This window comes from Carassius auratus, chromosome 22 (genome assembly GCF_003368295.1).
Source record: "Carassius auratus strain Wakin chromosome 22, ASM336829v1, whole genome shotgun sequence".
Taxonomy (NCBI): domain Eukaryota; kingdom Metazoa; phylum Chordata; class Actinopteri; order Cypriniformes; family Cyprinidae; genus Carassius; species Carassius auratus.
The window spans coordinates 14926627-14946328 of NC_039264.1; the positions used below are offsets into that span (position 1 = coordinate 14926627).

Here is a 19702-nt window from a genome sequence, read left to right on the forward strand (position 1 = left end):
CATTATCAGTGATTGGATCGGCAGATACTGCTTTCTGTGATCGGCCAACGGCCTCAAAAATCCTGATCGGACCACCTCTACCTTTTGGACAATTTCACAACATGATTTATAGACTGCCACAAATACTGCCTAAAAATACTGATTTTGTGCACTTTTACTGTACTAATATTTTACATTGGCCTTTGAGCTTTATTGCATGTGGGGAAAAAAAGACTTACCTTGCCAAAGCACTGACAGAATCTATTGAACTAGTGCTCTGTTGAACTTTACACGCAAACAATCAGAGGCAGTATTTGACAGATCTCTGATCCAGTGGCATTCAGGCATCGTCAGATTGACAGAACTGTAGTCTGATAATGTTGGGGATCCGCACGTCCTGATTTTGCCAAGTCCTCGTTGTCCTGAGACCAATATTTTTTTATGATGACCCTGGGACAACAACTGCCTCAGCCAATCAAAGTTTATGACATCATCACTATGTGCGCACTGCAAAGTCCGCCAAAATAACAGTAACGCCCCTCTCACAAATTAAAAAAAAAAAAAACTGTCCTGCATCTGCAAGCACCGTGATACCAGAGAAGATAGCAAGTAAAAAGGTTAAGACCACAACTTTTTAATTTCTCCTATAAATTTATATCAGTATATTAATGATAGTACAATTCATATTTCTTTTTAGATTATTTTTACCACCGAAGTTTTAACGTTAGTTTGCATTGGACAGTTAGCCTAAATAGCCGTTCCTACTAGTCCAGACTGATTCGGTTAAAACAGTCTAATAAATGTTGTTTTTACATTTATTTTATTTTTTATAGTGTGCCAAACTATAAAAAGGCTGCAACTAAATAGTGGCCGTATTGCAAGCTTATTTTCTGCCGGTTTAGCGCTCGGACTGCCGCCGCCACAAATTTTCTTAATATTTCTCTCTTTAACATATAAAGTTACATCACTGTGCCATTGTCCATTTCCGTTTCGTTGCGTCCAGTAGCATTCAAAGACAAACGTCCGAAATGCGGAACAAAACAGCGCTAGTTTGCTCGCCGCACGGACCATTCAGCTCGGTCCACCATCAGACAGTACTGCAATTCGCTGCGAGATCCAGGTAGAAGCGATTTATTACTGATCTATTACTGTAATAATCCGTGATCACTGATTTATTCTGTCACATATGAATATGATGACCTCAAGTCATCACTGATTTAGTGTTACATATGAATATGAATATCTCAGGTCATCACTGATTTATTGTTACATATGAATATGATGACCTCAAGTCATCACTGATTTATTGTTACATATGAATATGAATATCTCAGGTCATCACTGATTTATTGTTACATATGAATATGAATATCTCAAGTCATCACTGATTTATTCTGTTACATTTGAATATGAATATCTCAAGTCATCACTGATTTATTGTTACATATGAATATGAATATCTCAAGTCATCACTGATTTATTGTTACATATGAATATGAATATCTCAAGTCATCAGTGATTTATTGTTACATATGAATATGAATATCTCAAGTCATCACTGATTTATTGTTACATATGAATATGAATATCTCAAGTCATCACTGATTTATTGTCACATATGAATATGAATATATCAAGTCATCACTGATTTATTGTTACATATGAATATGAATATATCAAGTCATCACTGATTTATTCTGTCACATATGAATATGAATATCTCAGGTCATCACTGATTTATTGTTACATATGAATATGATGACCTCAAGTCATCACTGATTTATTCTGTCACATATGAATATGATGACCTCAAGTCATCACTGATTTATTCTGTCACATATGAATATGATGACCTCAAGTCATCACTGATTTATTCTGTCACATATGAATATGATGACCTCAAGTCATCACTGATTTATTGTTACATATGAATATGAATATATCAAGTCATCACTGATTTATTGTTACATATGAATATTAATATCTCAAGTCATCACTGATTTATTCTGTTACATATGAATATGATGACCTCAAGTCATCACGGATTTATTGTTACATATGAATATGAATATATCAAGTCATCACTGATTTATTCTGTTACATATGAATATGAATATCTCAAGTCATCACTGATTTATTGTTACATATGAATATGAATATCTCAAGTCATCACTGATTTATTGTTACATATGAATATGATGACCTCAAGTCATTACTGATTTATTCTGTCACATGAATATGACCTAAAGTCATCATATGAATGCTAATGTATTATTACGGTTTTAAATCTGTTTAGAAGAAGTTACAGTAAGCATTGCATTGTTTTCTTGAGATTATCATGGATTTTAACTTTACATTATTGACGTTTAGTCTAATTGTTTGGGTCCCTTTGCTTTTTAGATTTCGACATCAGAGATGGAGGAATTCATAAAAACAACGGTCTACAAAGAGGAGCGCTTTAAAGGAAACAAAAAAGAGACTGATATAACAGTCCATGTTTTAGAAAAGGATTTAGATGCCTGTGCATTTATACAGCAAAGACTCACTACCATAAACACCTCCAAAGATGCCAACTTCAGGACTGTGAATTCTGCAAGTTTGCAAAATCAAAAAAATGGATATTACTTGTTTTCATGCAAACGGTCTGGAGCATGCACGCAACGAAGTCGACGTGCCAAAGGATGCAAGGCCTATGTTTCCTTTAAAAAGAGGACAGACTGGCTCAACAAACTGGTTATAGTCGAAAGGCTTTACACCATTCATTCAGGACATGACCCATCAAGTTCTTCTGAGGGCCACTTAGAAAACATTAGTCAAGAGCTAGTCAAGCATATTCAGGATTTAATATCTCTTGGTGTTAAACCAGATACAATTCTCCTAAAATCACATGAGTGGTCAAAAGAACAAGGACATACTGATCTCAACAACCGAGCTTATTTTGTTACCCCAAAAGACATTGAAAATATTCGGACATGTATGATGCGAAAAAATCAGCAACACAAAGATGATGCCACTAGTACCTCACGCCTTCTGGAGGGCCCTTTTAAAGACTATGTTATTTTTTATCAGCCTTATAGTCCTCAAACAGATCTTGTCATAGTTCTGCAAACACCATCCATGAGAGACAACCTTCAAGAATACGGAAGAGATATTGTTTTTATGGATGCGACACATGGTGTCAACCAGTATGGTTTTCCTTTATTTACATTACTTGTCAGGGACAGTCATGGTCATGGAATCCCTGTTGCCTATATCATCTTGGGGAATGAAAAGCAGGAGACACTTCAGTTGGCACTGGAAGAACTGAAACCAACATTTTCTGTACCTCCGAGGTAAATACAAACAGAAATGAATAAATTAAATTAAAATGTTTAATATAGTTTTTTTAATATATACAATAAATGTTTCAATACTGTTTTGGGTATACTCAGTTTCTTAAAGGGTCAGTTCAACCAAAGATGAAAATCGTCATTGTTTACTCACCCTCAAGTTGTTCCAAGCCTGAATAAATGTATGTTCTCCGAACTAATGTAACCAAGCAGTTGTGGGGCACCATTGATTTTCATAGTATTTTTTCACATACTATTCCATCTAATTTTTTTATTTTATTTGTGTAGATCACCTGAATGAGTACATCGCAACTGCAATTAATGTACCATATTTAATCTAGTGCACAGCAAAGTGTATCCTCTAAAAACACATGGCAAAATGTATTACACAGATTGTGTAATTAGGAGTCAAGCACCGATTTTGAGTCTATGGTCGCCCATAGAACTGCTTGTGGGAAAGTTATGAAATTTGCCACACTGATAGAGGACAGTTTCACCATTAACTGCAGTAAATGTTTCCAAACTCTACAGTGCCACCACATGTACAAATTCATGTTTATGCTAAATATAAATTCTTAACAAAATTATTTTTTTCCCTGATTCCTTCGCTCAGTACAATTCAGTTGGTGCCATCATGTAATTGTGCAATTATCTATGTCCTTTCCCATAAAATACAATTTTTCCCGGTAATTTTTCCCACCCAAAAAAAACAACAACAACTAACCTTCCCTTAAATGGTTGCTCCAATTTTCTAGAAAATCAAATCAGATAATCTTCAGACTATGCTGGTAAAAAAAGTTATCAGAAGCTTTTTGATAAACCCAACGATTCTTGAATAACATGCAAACAAATTCAAAGAAGGGCATGCAAACTTGGACTCAAGGCTATATTTCTGCAATGGTTTAGCATATTTAGACCAAACTTGCTACTTGGTAGATGTTACAGTACAAATTGGTTTGGTTAGTAACTTCTAAAGATGGTAAACAACAAAGTATAAAACAAGGCATTTTTTATCAGCAAATATCTGTAATATGTTATATTTTTCTCTGGCTTGAAGCTTAAAATGTTTCTATTTTTATTAGGTGCTTTATGGTTGATAAAGACCAGGCTGAAATCAATTCCATCCGTAAGGTATTCAATGAGTCAGACGTTCTCCTCTGTTGGTACCATGTAACACAAGTAAGTACGAAGTTAAGATATAATTCTTTTTAAAATGAATATTAATTTATTGTTATAATATTAATACGAGTTGAAATTTATATTACAAACAGTTTTAGCATTTACTGCAGTTATTATTTAGTTATTTAACTTTCATTGGCTAAATTAGCAGTGGATAAAAAATAACTATAATGTAGATACAACTGAGAATACAGCTAGCCTATAAAATGACTTAATGTTATCTGGGTAATAAACCTCAAAGTGGGTTCATGTCAGTCTGCCAGTCATCAGCACAGTTTAAATTATAATTCCTGATGACATGACAGTTTGGCTCCTAATTCAGTTTTTATTTTAATTTTTTTTTGGAGAAATACATTTTTGTGGCAAAGTTTTCCTGGGCTATAGTAATAACATATTTTTGTTGTTTTGTTTTGAGTAGCCCTTAACTATAAAAAATTGTTGCCATCAATTGATTGTAATAATTCTAGCCAAGTGTCAGGCCAATGGAAGTTCTCACCTGTTTAAATTACTTTCCATTTGCCCACCATTTATTACACACAGGCAGTAACTCGATGGCTGTCAAGATCTGAATCTGGTGTGAGTGGACCTGAAAAGGCAGATTCAAGAGCGCACATCATGCAGTTTATGTCAGAGCTGAAATCCTGTTCAACGGTGTGTTTCTATTTAAATTGTTTTAAAGTACAATTTTATCTTGCAATGTGACATTCATGAAACTTTGGTAACAAGCTTGTAACATTTCGTTTTTATTAACGAAAGTTATTATAAAATGTTGTGTACGTGTGTGTGTGTGTGTGTGTGTGTGTGTGTGTATATATATATATATATATATATATATATATATATATATATATATTCTGAGTGTGACATTTTATAATATTTTTCATTAATAAAAGTTTACTATTACTTTTTATGTTTGTGTTTCTTTGGCAAAAAATACAGAAAAATAAAAATTAAAAAAAAAATACGTTTTTGATGCAAAAAAAAAAAAAAAGAAAAAAAAAAAATATATATATATATATATATATATATATTAACAACTACTCAGACAGTGTGCAGATGTATTACTATGCAAAATAAAAATGTTCTATTTTAATATACATGAAAATGTTATTTATTCCTGTGTTCAAAGTTGAATTTTTTAATGATTTATTTGATGAATAAAAAGTTAAAAAGAAGAGCATTATTTATTTAAAATATAAATATTTTCTAACAATATACACTATATTACAATATAACAATATAAGAAGTGATAGCAAAGATTTACATTATTTGCAAATATTTATAGTTTGAATAAATGCTGTTCTTTTTTACTTTTTATAAATCAAATAATCCTGAAAAAAGTTTCCAAAAATAAAAAATAATAATTATAATATAATTAATAATAATTATAAAAATAATAATAATAATAATATGGCAGATTAATATGATTATTCTAATGAAAAAATCAGCATATTAAAATGATTTCTGAAGATCATGTGACACTTTATACTGGAGTAATGGCTGATGGGAATTCAGATTTACATAACAGAAATAAATTATATTTTAAAAGATAATAAAATGGAAACCATAATTTTATATTGTAATAACATTATGAAAGATTACGGTTGTAAAGTCTTACTGATCCCTAACTTTTGAACAAAACTTTTGTACACTTTATGTTTGTAAGCATTATATTTGATACGTTTGTAAGCATCTCTATTTATATTAATCATCTGTTAATTATTACATAATGTTAAATAAGTTCATAAACACATCTCATATTTCTAGCTATGTAAATATATATATATATATATATATATATATATATATATATATAGTTATCTATTAAGCATTACATGTTTTATAATGATTAATGAAGGTTATTTAAATTGTTGGCCTCTTCAGGTCAAAAGTTTACATACACTTTACAGTATCAGCAATATGTTATTTTAAATTAATAAGTTTATTTTAGTTCTGTCTTGAATAAGATATTTCAGATGACAGATCTTTACATATAGTCCACAAGACAAAATAATCATTGAATTTATAATAATGACCCCTTGAGAAAGCATACACAGACTTGCATTTCTTGGGTGTACAAACATGGATATTTTCAGGTGGGTCACTGTTTTAGTAACTGCAAACAGTGTTATTATATTTGTTTATTCTATCATGTTTAATATAGGCCTAAATGGTTTGAGACATTTTAATCTATTAAGAACATTACAGATTCTTAGTACTCTAACTGCACACACTTGGGTATAGGTCTGCAGTTCTTATACTAATAACGTCAAACATTATTTTGAACATGAATTTAAGAAGAAATCTGAGATGTTTCACTGCCAGTTTAAGAACTTAAAAGATGTCTGCAAGTACTTCAGGAACCACTGGGAGACAATTGGTCATCTGTGGTCTAACTTCGGAAGATGTTATAAGCATGGAGACTCTGACACAAACAATCTAATAGAACGGTATTTATAATTTTTATGCATGTTTACTGCATTATGTATTTTTGAACGTGCTAGTGTATTTTGGAAGCTAGTTTAGTGTTTTGAGTATTTATTAATATGTTCAAAAGTGTACATTGTAATAATTCCAACCTGTTGCTGCACTTCATTCTGATCAAATTTTCCCCCTTATAGTTTCTTCCACCGTTTAAAATACCAATTCCTCTGTGGCATCCGCAATCGTAGATTGGATCATTTGATTGCTGTGCTGCTGAACAAGACTGACAAGTACTTCAATATAATACAGGATTTGCAGTCTGTTGGGAGGGTCAGTAACCCTTTGGAATGCAAAATGGAAGAAATAAAGCAATCTGCTGAGAGGATGCTAGAGAATGGATGGGCCATGAAAATTACCATAGCTTCAAAAGAAACATATGTATACAATGTTCCATCTGAGAATAATCCACATGTAGTTTACTGTGTGTGTCCTGCAGAACAGTTCTGCAGTTGTGAAGCTGGTAAAAGGGCACATACGTGTAAGCATCTCTTTTTATTAAGTCTTCTCACTTGCTGTGGTCCTGAGACTTTTCCAGACATGGACACACAACTGCAGGCCCATGCCAATAACTTGATTCGAACGAATAAGTATAGCATTATTGCAAAGCCTCAAAAAACAATAGAGGTTGAAAGCTTATTTGGAAGAGCAGCATCAAAACCGTGTATTGTGACAAGTATATGTGACTGCTGTACTTTCTCATACCATAAAAAATGTGCTTGTCTACTGCTTGCGAAGGGACTTTTGAATGAAGTGATTGAGACAAAATCAAAAAGTTCTATGAACAATTCAGTAGAGCCGATACAAAATGAAATTGAGAATGAAAGTGCATATGAAGATATGCGTCGTACAACTATCAGGAAACTGGAAAACGTACTGAAGATTCTACAGACATGGGAGAAAATTCCAGAGGATATTGCCCATAAAGTGAATGAACTAGAAGTGCAAACAAAAAAAGAAAGTATGAACATTAATGGATTTGGGAGACTTTGTGATGCGGACATGTCACGTAAAATACGTCCACTGTTTGCAACAAGAAAAAGAAAGACAGACAGAGAAACAAACTCAAAAACAAGGACATCTGTCACATCAAGTTTTCCTGTTAAGTCAAGAAGAAAACGCAGAGCAAACAGTGGGCCAAAAAAGTAATTCAAATAAAGTTTAAAAGAAATGTTTTATTCAAGTGCAGATTTTTGCCATTTTTATCAAACTTTGTATTTGTTATCTAATACATCTCTGTTACCTTCAGTAATCCAACATATATTTACTATAAAAAAACTGACCACAAAAATAAAACTTAGTATTTTGTATTTGTCTGGAATGAAATAAAAATCAAATTATGATCAAGTAATCTGAACTTTCCTGTTTTTGTTTACAAAGCTGAACTGATTTGTATGATGTGACTTCCACATTAGTATATGTGTGCCCCTTATGGGTGCTGAGTTTTTTTCATACAGTCCTCTAAAAAGGAAAAGAAAAAATCAACTGCTGTAGGTCCAAAGCGGTGAGTGGCCAAATCCAGCTCTGATTCAGGGCCAAGGTTTTGCACATTAAGCTTCATTTGTTCAATGGTCCTCCTGCAAAACAATATTTAAATGTACATGTTACTTGAGCTGCTATCATCAGTTTTCTGTTATAAATCACAAAAGACATTACATTTTTTGCTCTCTAGTTGATTAATTGACTTCTTGATACAGGGACTAGTTGACAGGCTAAAAAGGTTTGTACAATGGTAATGTAAGAATAAAATGCACGTTAGGCCAGTTAAGTTTAACAAACAACTAAAACATCTACAAAAAGTGCTATTTTTTCCACTGTGTGCTAATAAAAACTTAAATTCAGTAAGATTTTAATGCCAAAAGAGGGTTTGCGCTAAACCCTTAGTAAATATGGCCCTTAAAACCAAGGAACTTTTGCCATTGGTCTTACATTAAAACAACATTCAAGATGCCCAATCCTTAAAATGTATTTAAATGTTCAGCAAAGCAGACATGAGTTTAAAAATCATTATTTTTCAAAAAGGATGTCAGGCTGAACACAATAATTAATTCTTATTTCTTTGGGAAAATAAATACTGATATACAGTGTCACATCTTAACTCACTCCTGGATGTTTTCCTCATAGACAATAAATAAAGGTGCAGCCACCAATATATTATAAGACACGATACCAAACAGATGAAGAAAGAGAGCTTACACAGACATACTTACAGTGTTGCTGGGATGTCCTCTTCAGGTATCCCAGAAAGTAGTTTGTCTTTTGGCACATGTTTGGTCAGTGCCATTCCAAACCCCTTGGCAAGGTCTTCCGCCTCTCCCTCGGTTAAAGTGCTGAATATCGTCACCTTTGTCTTTGCCTTTCTAGGCTGCTGCAGCACATTGGGTGGAACATCTTTTTTGCCAACCTATGCATAAACAAGTACAATGTCACAGATGCAAAGCATGTGAGCAGAGAGCTTTCTAAATATCACTCATGTATTCTATAAATAGCCATGAGAGGCAATGTGGCAAACTGTGTATGATTTGTGATAACTAATAATCCAAGATGATGCACCTTGCGTTTAAAAAACAGTGATATTTATGCTTCTTATTAACTTGCAGCCCTTAAACTATTTTATTTGGCCACTATATCTTATAACTACTTTTGTGCTTTTATACGTAAATGTAAGCAATACAAACCCTTATTAACACTCTGAACATGTTTGTGGACATGTTTTCTCCTTTGACTCTTCTCTTCAGCTCATCTTCATCTACCTGGTAGGTCTTTCCTTGTGCTGTTAGCCTTCCTAAAACTTTATACACTTTCTTTTCTTTTTCCTGCACTCCCTCGTGTTCCCTATGTCTTTCTCCATTGTGCTTATGCCTCTCTTCCTCCTTGGTTTCCTCCATCTCTTCCTCGCTGCAACAGGCCACAGGTTTACCTATGGCCTCCAACATGGATATAACTTTCTCTTCTGTTCAAAAATATGTCAGAATATGTGTGATTACTAGCTAACAACACCTGTTTCCAAACAAACAATACTTGTGTCTAACACAAACAAACTAAACTCAGACACTCCTTTTCTGACATGATTTCTGATATGAAAAATGACAAATATCGACCGATATATCGGTTGACCACTAGAGAAAATAACAACAAACAGACCATATATGAGAACTAGGGCCTTGTTTTGGCCTGCAAATGTGCATAGTGTTTACACTGACTCATCAAATATGAATTGAAAACTAATTTGGAAAATGGCTATCCCAGGTGAAGTGACTGTAATAGTGTAAATGAGGTTTAGCCAAAGTTCAGTTAGGTCAGTCAAATGCAAGAATTTGAAAAGTTACCCTGTTGTAGTGCAGAGCCTTCATCAGATCCAGAGGTCTCAACTAACACGTCTGGGTCAGCTGTGTTAAACACAATACATAAATGTGAGAGATAACCTAAATGAGACTTCATAACAACTGGTGCAAGAGATCCAACCAGTCAATAACAAAAAAAGTCAATAATTACCTGAGTGTGCTGCAGTATCTGATGCAGGCAAAGAGATTTGGGCCAATGGGTTGCTGTCTTCTGTATAGGAAGTTATACACAACATTTTGTGACATCATCTACAACAAATGTGCTTATGACTAGTGCATAAAAACATCACTACAGTCATAAAGAAAACAAGATGAGTGCAAAAACTTTTTGGTGTTTAATGGTACTGGAATGAGTGAGTGAGCAAGCCTATGTGAATAAAAAATATTAATTGCATTTTTGCGTTACATTTTCATTTGTTGAGATAAAAGAGCCATGCAGTAGAGTTCACTTCTGTTATGACATGACTTCTTAGATTTACTCATTAAACAGACAATCAAACCACATTTGCCACTTGTTAGGTGTTTATTTTGAACCATGTATACCCTCATTGTATGTGCATTGATAACAGGACAAAGGAGATTGCTTAATGTATGTGCATGCGTAATGAGACAATTCAAATACAGTTTTACCTTGACATATGTAGCACACGGGTGTGGCTGCACACATCACATGCAGCACTGCCCCACAGGTACATGCCATCTGTTAAAACAAAATACAGTGAAATCACATATACAATAGGGATGTGAACCTCATGTATACAAGTCTCATTTATATAAGGCTGGTAAAATAGATTATTTTAACAATCTGTTGATAAGGTTTTAATACAGTAAATCCTTAAAAAATTATATTATATACATTGACCCAAATTACCCAGTCAATACACTTAACTCAACCCACTGATCATCTGACTTTAAACTTTCATACAGTGTGAATTCATATGCATACAGTAAATACACATTTAATTCACAAATAATGGAAAGTAATAGTATTAAATGAGCAAGAAATATGTCAAGGGTCCAAATTTCGGAAGGCGAGCTTGTGAAAGGGTTATGTGTAATATACTTATTTACAGCACAGCTACCAGAAGCATATTATGATTTTTTTATTCAACTTACATCAGCAGAAATACGGAACCTTAACTTAAAAATGTATTTGCCTGATTTTCGTACAGTTTGAGATGTGTGTGTCCTAGTGCCATAAGAGAGACTATTTAAAGCTATCCCACATAACTGTGCAAAACCACAGCTTTGATGAGTTCAATTCAGTTAATCGAGGTAATGAAGGTATAAATGGCAAACAAATGCAGCAAAGTTATAAGTAGATTTGTGGCCCTAAAACGACAGCAAAAAGATAAAAATAATAAATAAATTATATATACATATACATACATAAATGCACTTACTTTCTTTCTTCCTGAAATATTTTTGGCACAAATTCCACATTTTTTGGTTCGATCTGTAAACATATACAAAAAAAGTGTTTATTAATTTTTTTTTATTTTTTTGCTTGCATGCACTTTGGTTTGTAGATTTTTATTTATTTATTTTGATTGAATAAATATACATTTATTTATTCAACAGTGGCCTGTTACTTTACTTTTTTGACTGACAATGAAGGATCTGATTACCCAGTATCCTTCAACAACAGTTTTAAATGAGCAATAAATATGGCAAGGGGCCAAATCTCAGAACTTTTAAATGTATAATAATACCCATTTAAAACATTTCCATCAATAAGGCACATACCTAAAGATTGAAACAAAAGTGAGGCCAGGCGCATTCTTTCTTGTTGTATTACAGGGCACTGGAAGGAGGTTATGAAGCCACCAGCCTTCAGAAATTCAGTGGCAAACTTAAAGGAAGACAAACATTTTTAAACAATAAAAATAAGATAGAGAGAAACATATCTGTCACTACAGAATCTGACAATTATTGGCACTTTAATAAAACCATGTACAAAGGAAGATTATGTATGATAATAATTTGAAATTTAATTTGTTTAAAAAACATGCATGCAATGATCTACGCTTGATAACTTACTGCAAGTGTGTGGATACCACATGACACTGAATCGGTTTGCAAATTATGTTTTGTGGTTTTGAGGTCCCACTCTCCTTTTACTCCCCTTGAGGCTGCAAATGCACTGTAATCAACAAAATCACAATTGCCACTAGCATACAATTCCAACAATTAATTTCAAAATAAACATTTTGTCATAATCTACTCTTTTTTGTGTGTCCTAATAACAAACTTAAGATACAGTGAGGAGTACTAGTGCTAGTCACGGGAACTAATTGTGCAACAGTGGGACTGTATACTGGATACTATGCGAGTTGTGGATGTGAGGCATTTGATTAGAAATCGGGTCAGCTGGAAAATTAATGAGACAATATAGTCCTAGCAGGTACTGCCATTTTAGATAAATTGGCACTTAAAGTAGACTTTTAAACAAAACAATGAATACTTACGACCAGTGCTGAGCAATTGCTTGGCATTGCCACTCTGTCTCTCCAAGTGAGTTAAAGTAGGTGATGCACCTTCTGTCAACATTGCAATGCTAAAACAGAAATATATGAAGTTATAATAACCATAAGACAATTATTGCAATACCATTCAGTCTGCCTTATGGCGAAACATGTAGTCCTGACATGCTCAAAGTGCCATGCTCCAACAACTCACACCAGCAGGAAATTGCACCAGTTTATATGATCCTGACACCTAAGAGCAGAGGTCTCCAAAGGAACCGCTTTCCTGCAAAGTTTAGCTCCAACATACAATAAAACCCACAAGAACCAGGCGCATTCTTTCTTGTTGTATTACAGGGCACTGGAAGGAGGTAATGAAGCCACCAGCCCTCTGAAATTCAGTGGCAAACCAAAGAATGACAAACATTTTATAGCCCCCATATAGGATCTCTCATTTGAATAGACATGATATAGACATTTGATATAGATAACATGAAATAATGCACCTGGTTCTTGTGAGTTTAATTGTATGTTGGAGCATGGAACTTTGAGCATGTCAGGACTGCATGTTTGGACAATTAAATACACAAGAACGTTCATAATAATATGAAACATTTTATTCATAATTTGAGCATGTAATAATATATATTAGTTTTTTTTTTTTTGCCTTGAAAGTTTAGAAATGTCAGGGTTTCCCGCAGCATTTGTGAGCTCAGAGCTGCTGTTACTGGAGCCGTTACCGGTGAAACTTCTACCTCTCCTGCTATTAAAGCGTGTCCTGTTGGCAGAAAATGAATTTGCGGAGTGCCGCCACGAATAGAGTGTAAGGCTGTGGGAAACATTGAATGTGTTGGGCACAAATATACCTGAACTATGTTGCACATTATGTCTATGCTCTATGCTAGCAGAGGTAGACATATCTATTAAAATGAGTGATCCTATATGGGGGCTATATGTAATTTTTTTAGGCAAGAATAAAATAGAAACCACATGCGAAAATGTTTTATCCTCAAAAAGGTTTGACTCACAAAAAAGCTCCAGTGATTGCCATTCTCGAGATACACTCCAAACACCTCTGTTGCCCTTTCCAAAATGTTGTTCTGTTGATTTAGAGAAGTGCATGTGACAATCATCTACAGAATCAGGATGCTTTGATTAGCCTAGAAGCTATTCATTAATATAATACCTAAAAAAGAATAAATAAATAAATAACAGTGATATACCTTGAGAAAATAGTGGCTCTTTGCCCTTTTAGATCCATCCAGTATTTTCGTGAGTGCCTGACAATTGATATGTACAACACCTGGGCGATCCTGTTTTAAGGCAGAACAAAATATTGTTTTCCATTTCAACAGAGTTGAATATATTAACATTACAAATCAAGCTTAACTGTACTTAACTGTTTTAAAATTATATTTGTATGTGTATCATTAATTTTTATTTTATTATTAATATTATCATTGTTTAGGTGTACTCTTCAAGATATTGCTGATAAAATTTCACTTACCTTGCTAAGGATATCACATATGGAATTCATGACCTGAATATTTCAAGGACAAATGTGAGATTTAAAATAAATAAATAAATAAAATTAACTGCTCTCACAGAAATGTTGTGAATCATTTATATCACTAGTCCTTTTTCATACTCTTTAACTATGTAGAAAAAAAACCTAACCCGGCAAGCAAATACATTTTGTAAAAAAATATTTAGTAAAAAAAATATGCAGAACTCCAGTGGACGAGTAGAACAGAAAACATGTTTGAAGGCTAAATTCTAGAAGTAGGCCATGGTGGCTTGTTTTGGTGGTAGGAAATAGGTGACAGAAAATAAGTGTAAGAATTTATAACGGATAATAATTTACCTCATCAGAAACTTGCTCATCCCTCATTAATGTGTTCAAACTGTTCACTTGAATGTCATATGGCCCCACACTTCCTAATGTGAATCTTGGGCTCTTGTTTTGGAGACACCTTAATGCCTTATCTACGCAGATGAATAATAATTAATAAATATGGGAAATGCAGATCTGAATACATTGTAAAGGTATTTTTATAACAACATGTTGTAAAATAAATTGCTTATCATGTAGGTTATGGAGAAGCAACCCCTCCCCCAATCATCAGCAAGGTATACACTGAGGAAACTAAACATCGTTAAATTACTTTAAATGAAGTGAAATCATACCTTCCATTGTGTGCTCTTGTTCACTTGGTGCCCTTTAAATACAGAAGTAACAGACAGTTTTTACTGATAGATCTTATCTCATTATATTGTATAGGTCATTATATAATCATGAGGAAAAGCTTTTTTGAGCCAACTGTATTATCTTAGATCCATCTGGAATTTTGGATTCCAAGATGTTACAGTGAACTGAAAGTTGAAATACATTTAAGTGTTCCAGATAACTGACATTCATGTTATGATTTTGTTCCAATTTCCTAACAGAAATGTCAGTAATCTGGAACACTCAAATGTTAATATATATGACTAAATACATTTTGGAGGGAGTATTTTTCCTCATTCGTTAATCACATTACCCTTTTGTTACAATCAACACCTTTAACAGATCAGATCCTTTATTAATGCATTTCCAAACACTACAACATTCAAAAGTCTGATTCTAAGTTAGGTACAGCATGACTTTGTTATTATGATACTGCCTATAAACTTGATTATTATTATTTATTTATTTTTACTCTTGAAGAATTAATATTATAAAGCATTTTTATTAATTGAGTAGGTGCTGCCACATCCTTCCACCTCATTACATGACAAAGGCTGCAGACAATTCTGCAGATTGGGGACAGCATATTGTAAAATAGTTTGAGATCAAAAACAAAGCAAAAAAAAAGACATCAAAGCGTTTAGGGTATTACATGTCTGAAAAAAACATGATGTAACAATAAATCTGTGATGACTTGAGGTATTCATATTCATATGTGACAGAATAAATCAGTAATGACTTGAGGTCATCATATTCATATGTAACAATAAATCAGTGATGACTTGAGATATTCATATTCATATGTAACAATAAATCAGTGATGACTTGAGATATTCATATTCATATGTAACAATAAATCAGTGATGACTTGAGATATTCATATTCATATGTAACAATAAATCAGTGATGACTTGAGATATTCATATTCATATGTAACAATAAATCAGTGATGACTGGAGATATTCATATTCATATGTAACAATAAATCAGTGATGACCTGAGATATTCATATTCATATGTAACAATAAATCAGTGATGACTTGAGATATTCATATTCATATGTAACAATAAATCAGTGATGACTTGAGATATATTCATATGTGACAGAATAAATCAGTGATGACTTGAGATATTCATATTCATATGTAACAATAAATCAGTGATGACCTGAGATATTCATATTCATATGTAACAATAAATCAGTGATGACTTGAGATATTCATATTCATATGTAACAATAAATCAGTGATGACTTGAGATATATTCATATGTAACAATAATTCAGTGATGACTTGAGATATATTCATATTCATATGTAACAGAATAAATCAGTGATGACTTGAGATATTCATATTCATATGTGACAGAATAAATCAGTGATGACTTGAGGTCATCATATTCATATGTGACAGAATAAATCAGTGATGACTTGAGATATTCATATTCATATGTAACAGAATAAATCAGTAATGACTTGAGGTCATCATATTCATATGTAACAATAAATCAGTGATGACTTGAGATATTCATATTCATATGTAACAATAAATCAGTGATGACTTGAGGTCATCATATTCATATGTAACAATAAATCAGTGATGACTTGAGATATTCATATTCATATGTAACAATAAATCAGTGATGACTTGAGATATTCATATTCATATGTAACAATAAATCAGTGATGACTTGAGATATTCATATTCATATGTAACAATAATTCAGTGATGACTTGAGATATATTCATATGTGACAGAATAAATCAGTGATGACTTGAGATATTCATATTCATATGTAACAATAAATCAGTGATGACTTGAGATATATTCATATGTAACAATAAATCAGTGATGACTTGAGGTCATCATATTCATATGTAACAATAATTCAGTGATGACTTGAGGTCATCATATTCATATGTGACAGAATAAATCAGTGATGACTTGAGATATTCATATTCATATGTGACAGAATAAATCAGTGATGACTTGAGGTCATCATATTCATATGTGACAGAATAAATCAGTGATGACTTGAGATATTCATATTCATATGTAACAGAATAAATCAGTGATGACTTGAGGTCATCATATTCATATGTGACAGAATAAATCAGTGATGACTTGAGATATTCATATTCATATGTGACAGAATAAATCAGTGATGACTTGAGGTCATCATATTCATATGTGACAGAATAAATCAGTGATGACTTGAGATATTCATATTCATATGTGACAGAATAAATCAGTGATGACTTGAGGTCATCATATTCATATGTGACAGAATAAATCAGTGATGACTTGATATATTCATATTCATATGTGACAGAATAAATCAGTGATGACTTGAGGTCATCATTTTCATATGTAACATAAATCAGTGATGACTTGAGGTCATCATATTCATATGTGACAGAATAAATCAGTGATGACTTGAGGTCATCATTTTCATATGTAACAATAAATCAGTGATGACTTGAGGTCATCATATTCATATGTGACAGAATAAATCAGTGATCACGGATTATTACAGTAATAGATCAGTAATAAATCGCTTCTACCTGGATCTCGCAGCGAATTGCAGTACTGTCTGATGGTGGACCGAGCTGAATGGTCCGTGCGGCGAGCAAACTAGCGCTGTTTTGTTCCGCATTTCGGACGTTTGTCTTTGAATGCTACTGGACGCAACGAAACGGAAATGGACAATGGCACAGTGATGTAACTTTATATGTTAACGAGAGAAATATTAAGAAAATTTGTGGCGGCGGCAGTCCGAGCGCTAAACCGGCAGAAAATAAGCTTGCAATACGGCCACTATTTAGTTGCAGCCTTTTTATAGTTTGGCACACTATGAAAAATAAAATAAATGTAAAAACAACATTTATTAGACTGTTTTAACCGAATCAGTCTGGACTAGTAGGAACGGCTATTTAGGCTAACTGTCCAATGCAAACTAACGTTAAAACTTCGGTGGTAAAAATAATCTAAAAAGAAATATGAATTGTACTATCATTAATATACTGATATAAATTTATAGGAGAAATTAAAAAGTTGTGGTCTTACCTTTTTACTTGCTATCTTCTCTGGTATCACGGTGCTTGCAGATGCAGGACAGTTTTTTTTTTTTTTTTAATTTGTGAGAGGGGCGTTACTGTTATTTTGGCGGACTCTGCAGTGCGCACATAGTGATGATGTCATAAACTTTGATTGGCTGAGGCAGTTGTTGTCCCAGGGTCATCATAAAAAAATATTGGTCTCAGGACAACGAGGACTTGGCAAAATCAGGACGTGCGACAAGCGAAAACTTTACAGTAGATGAGAAACCGACTGCTTCTTCGTGACCTTTTGTAAACTGTATTTATGACAAAGAACTGCACAGATACAGATATTCTAACAATCTAACGATAAACACACACCTTGTGTCCTCGGTCTCTGTTTGAGCTCGCGCTGCTCCTCCGCGGTCTGCGGTTTGAAGAGCGCACTGAAAGACGGGAGGAGACCGGTCTGACGCCGGTTTCATTTGAAATTTAAGCGGACTGACTCTGAGGCGATCGGATACCGGTTCCATACCCAACCCTTCTTTTAAGAAATATATTTTTTGATAAACGAACCCAAAACTGGCTATGCCCTTGCTGGAGTGTGATGTGATTTGTGTCATGTGCAGGTGCGATGGATCGCGTATGGACCAATAGGGTGTCGGAATGGTATATGTTTATACTTCTCATCCAACCACAATCAAATTCACTCCATCCGGATGACGCGATTTATCTGGATAGGTTTTTTTTTTTCTCTCTGAATGAAAACAAGCCGGAATGAAATAGCAGTAACGAAGCTATTTTTTTAAAATGTAAGGAGTAGAAAGTACAGATACTTGCGTGAAAATGTAAGGAGTAGAAGTAAAAAGTCGGCTGAAAAATAATTACTCAAGTAAAGTATAGATACCCCAGATTTCTACTTAAGTACAGTAACGAAGTATTTGTACTTCGTTACTTGACACCTCTGGTGTGTTTACAAGTGTTTATAAGTGTTTGTGTTTAATTTCATCTGCTGCTTTCTGTCAGATAAACAAAATCTTGCAGTCAAAATGATTTTATCTTCTGTCAAAATCAAACTAAAGCCAGATGAAACACAAAACCTAACAAATAAATGTAGGGTGAAGTGAAAAGATGTTTTAACACTGACCACAGACAACTTTCACACACCATTTCATTGTTTTAGCTCAGCTGACACAGAATTAAACGCACAGGATTGTGGGACAGCAGGCAGCAAATAATACACAATGATGCCTTCATGAATCTATCAGATTATACTCTATCAGTAAATATGAATATTGAATTATTATTTGAATTCATAATAAAATATAGTCACTGTGTCAGTTATTTCTCTCTTGTTTAGAAAGAAAGTCATTGGCACTTGGTCCACTAGACTAGAGTGCAGAAACGAACTGGAAGAGCTTATAGAAAAGAGACATTATTGTGCCTAGAGAGATTTTTATTTATGCATACATCACATATACATACAGTACAAATATACATTATACATATATACAGTAGATTGTGCATAGATACACTGTGACCAATGCGGGCTACTTTCAAGTAGAGTTTATTTCTACATCAACACTTTACTGTCCTGAAGACGCTGCTTCAGGTTTGTTGGTCTGAGCTGGAAGGTGGCGCTCCAGAAATGTCTTTGTATG

At 33.5% G+C, this 19702-nt stretch overlaps 1 protein-coding gene and 1 long non-coding RNA gene across 2 annotated transcripts; one reads left to right on the forward strand and one right to left on the reverse strand.

The window, feature by feature from the left end:
- Nucleotides 1-539: 539 nt before the first annotated feature.
- LOC113039808 (uncharacterized) lies at nt 540-2589 on the forward strand. Its single transcript, XR_003275081.1, has 3 exons — nt 540-596; nt 986-1099; nt 2380-2589. It is a non-coding gene; the product is annotated as an uncharacterized LOC113039808 (long non-coding RNA).
- A 5808-nt stretch (nt 2590-8397) lies between these two features.
- LOC113040502 (uncharacterized) lies at nt 8398-14314 on the reverse strand. The gene is made up of 7 exons (XM_026198827.1): nt 14285-14314; nt 14001-14090; nt 13806-13877; nt 12781-12869; nt 12353-12455; nt 9179-9372; nt 8398-8545 (listed from the first exon to the last, which is right to left on the reverse strand). Exons 1-7 carry the CDS (start codon nt 14312-14314, stop codon nt 8398-8400), a joined length of 726 nt encoding a protein of 241 aa, XP_026054612.1.
- Nucleotides 14315-19702: the final 5388 nt, after the last annotated feature.

Coding starts and splice junctions, on each gene's coding strand:
- LOC113040502 (XM_026198827.1), bottom strand. CDS start 14,314: ATGAATTCCATATGTGATATCCTTAGCAAG. Junction 13,878..14,000: donor AGAGCCACTATTTTCTCAAG/GTATATCACTGT, acceptor CTAAATCAACAG/AACAACATTTTGGAAAGGGC. Junction 8,546..9,178: donor GAGGACATCCCAGCAACACT/GTAAGTATGTCT, acceptor ATTGTTTTGCAG/GAGGACCATTGAACAAATGA.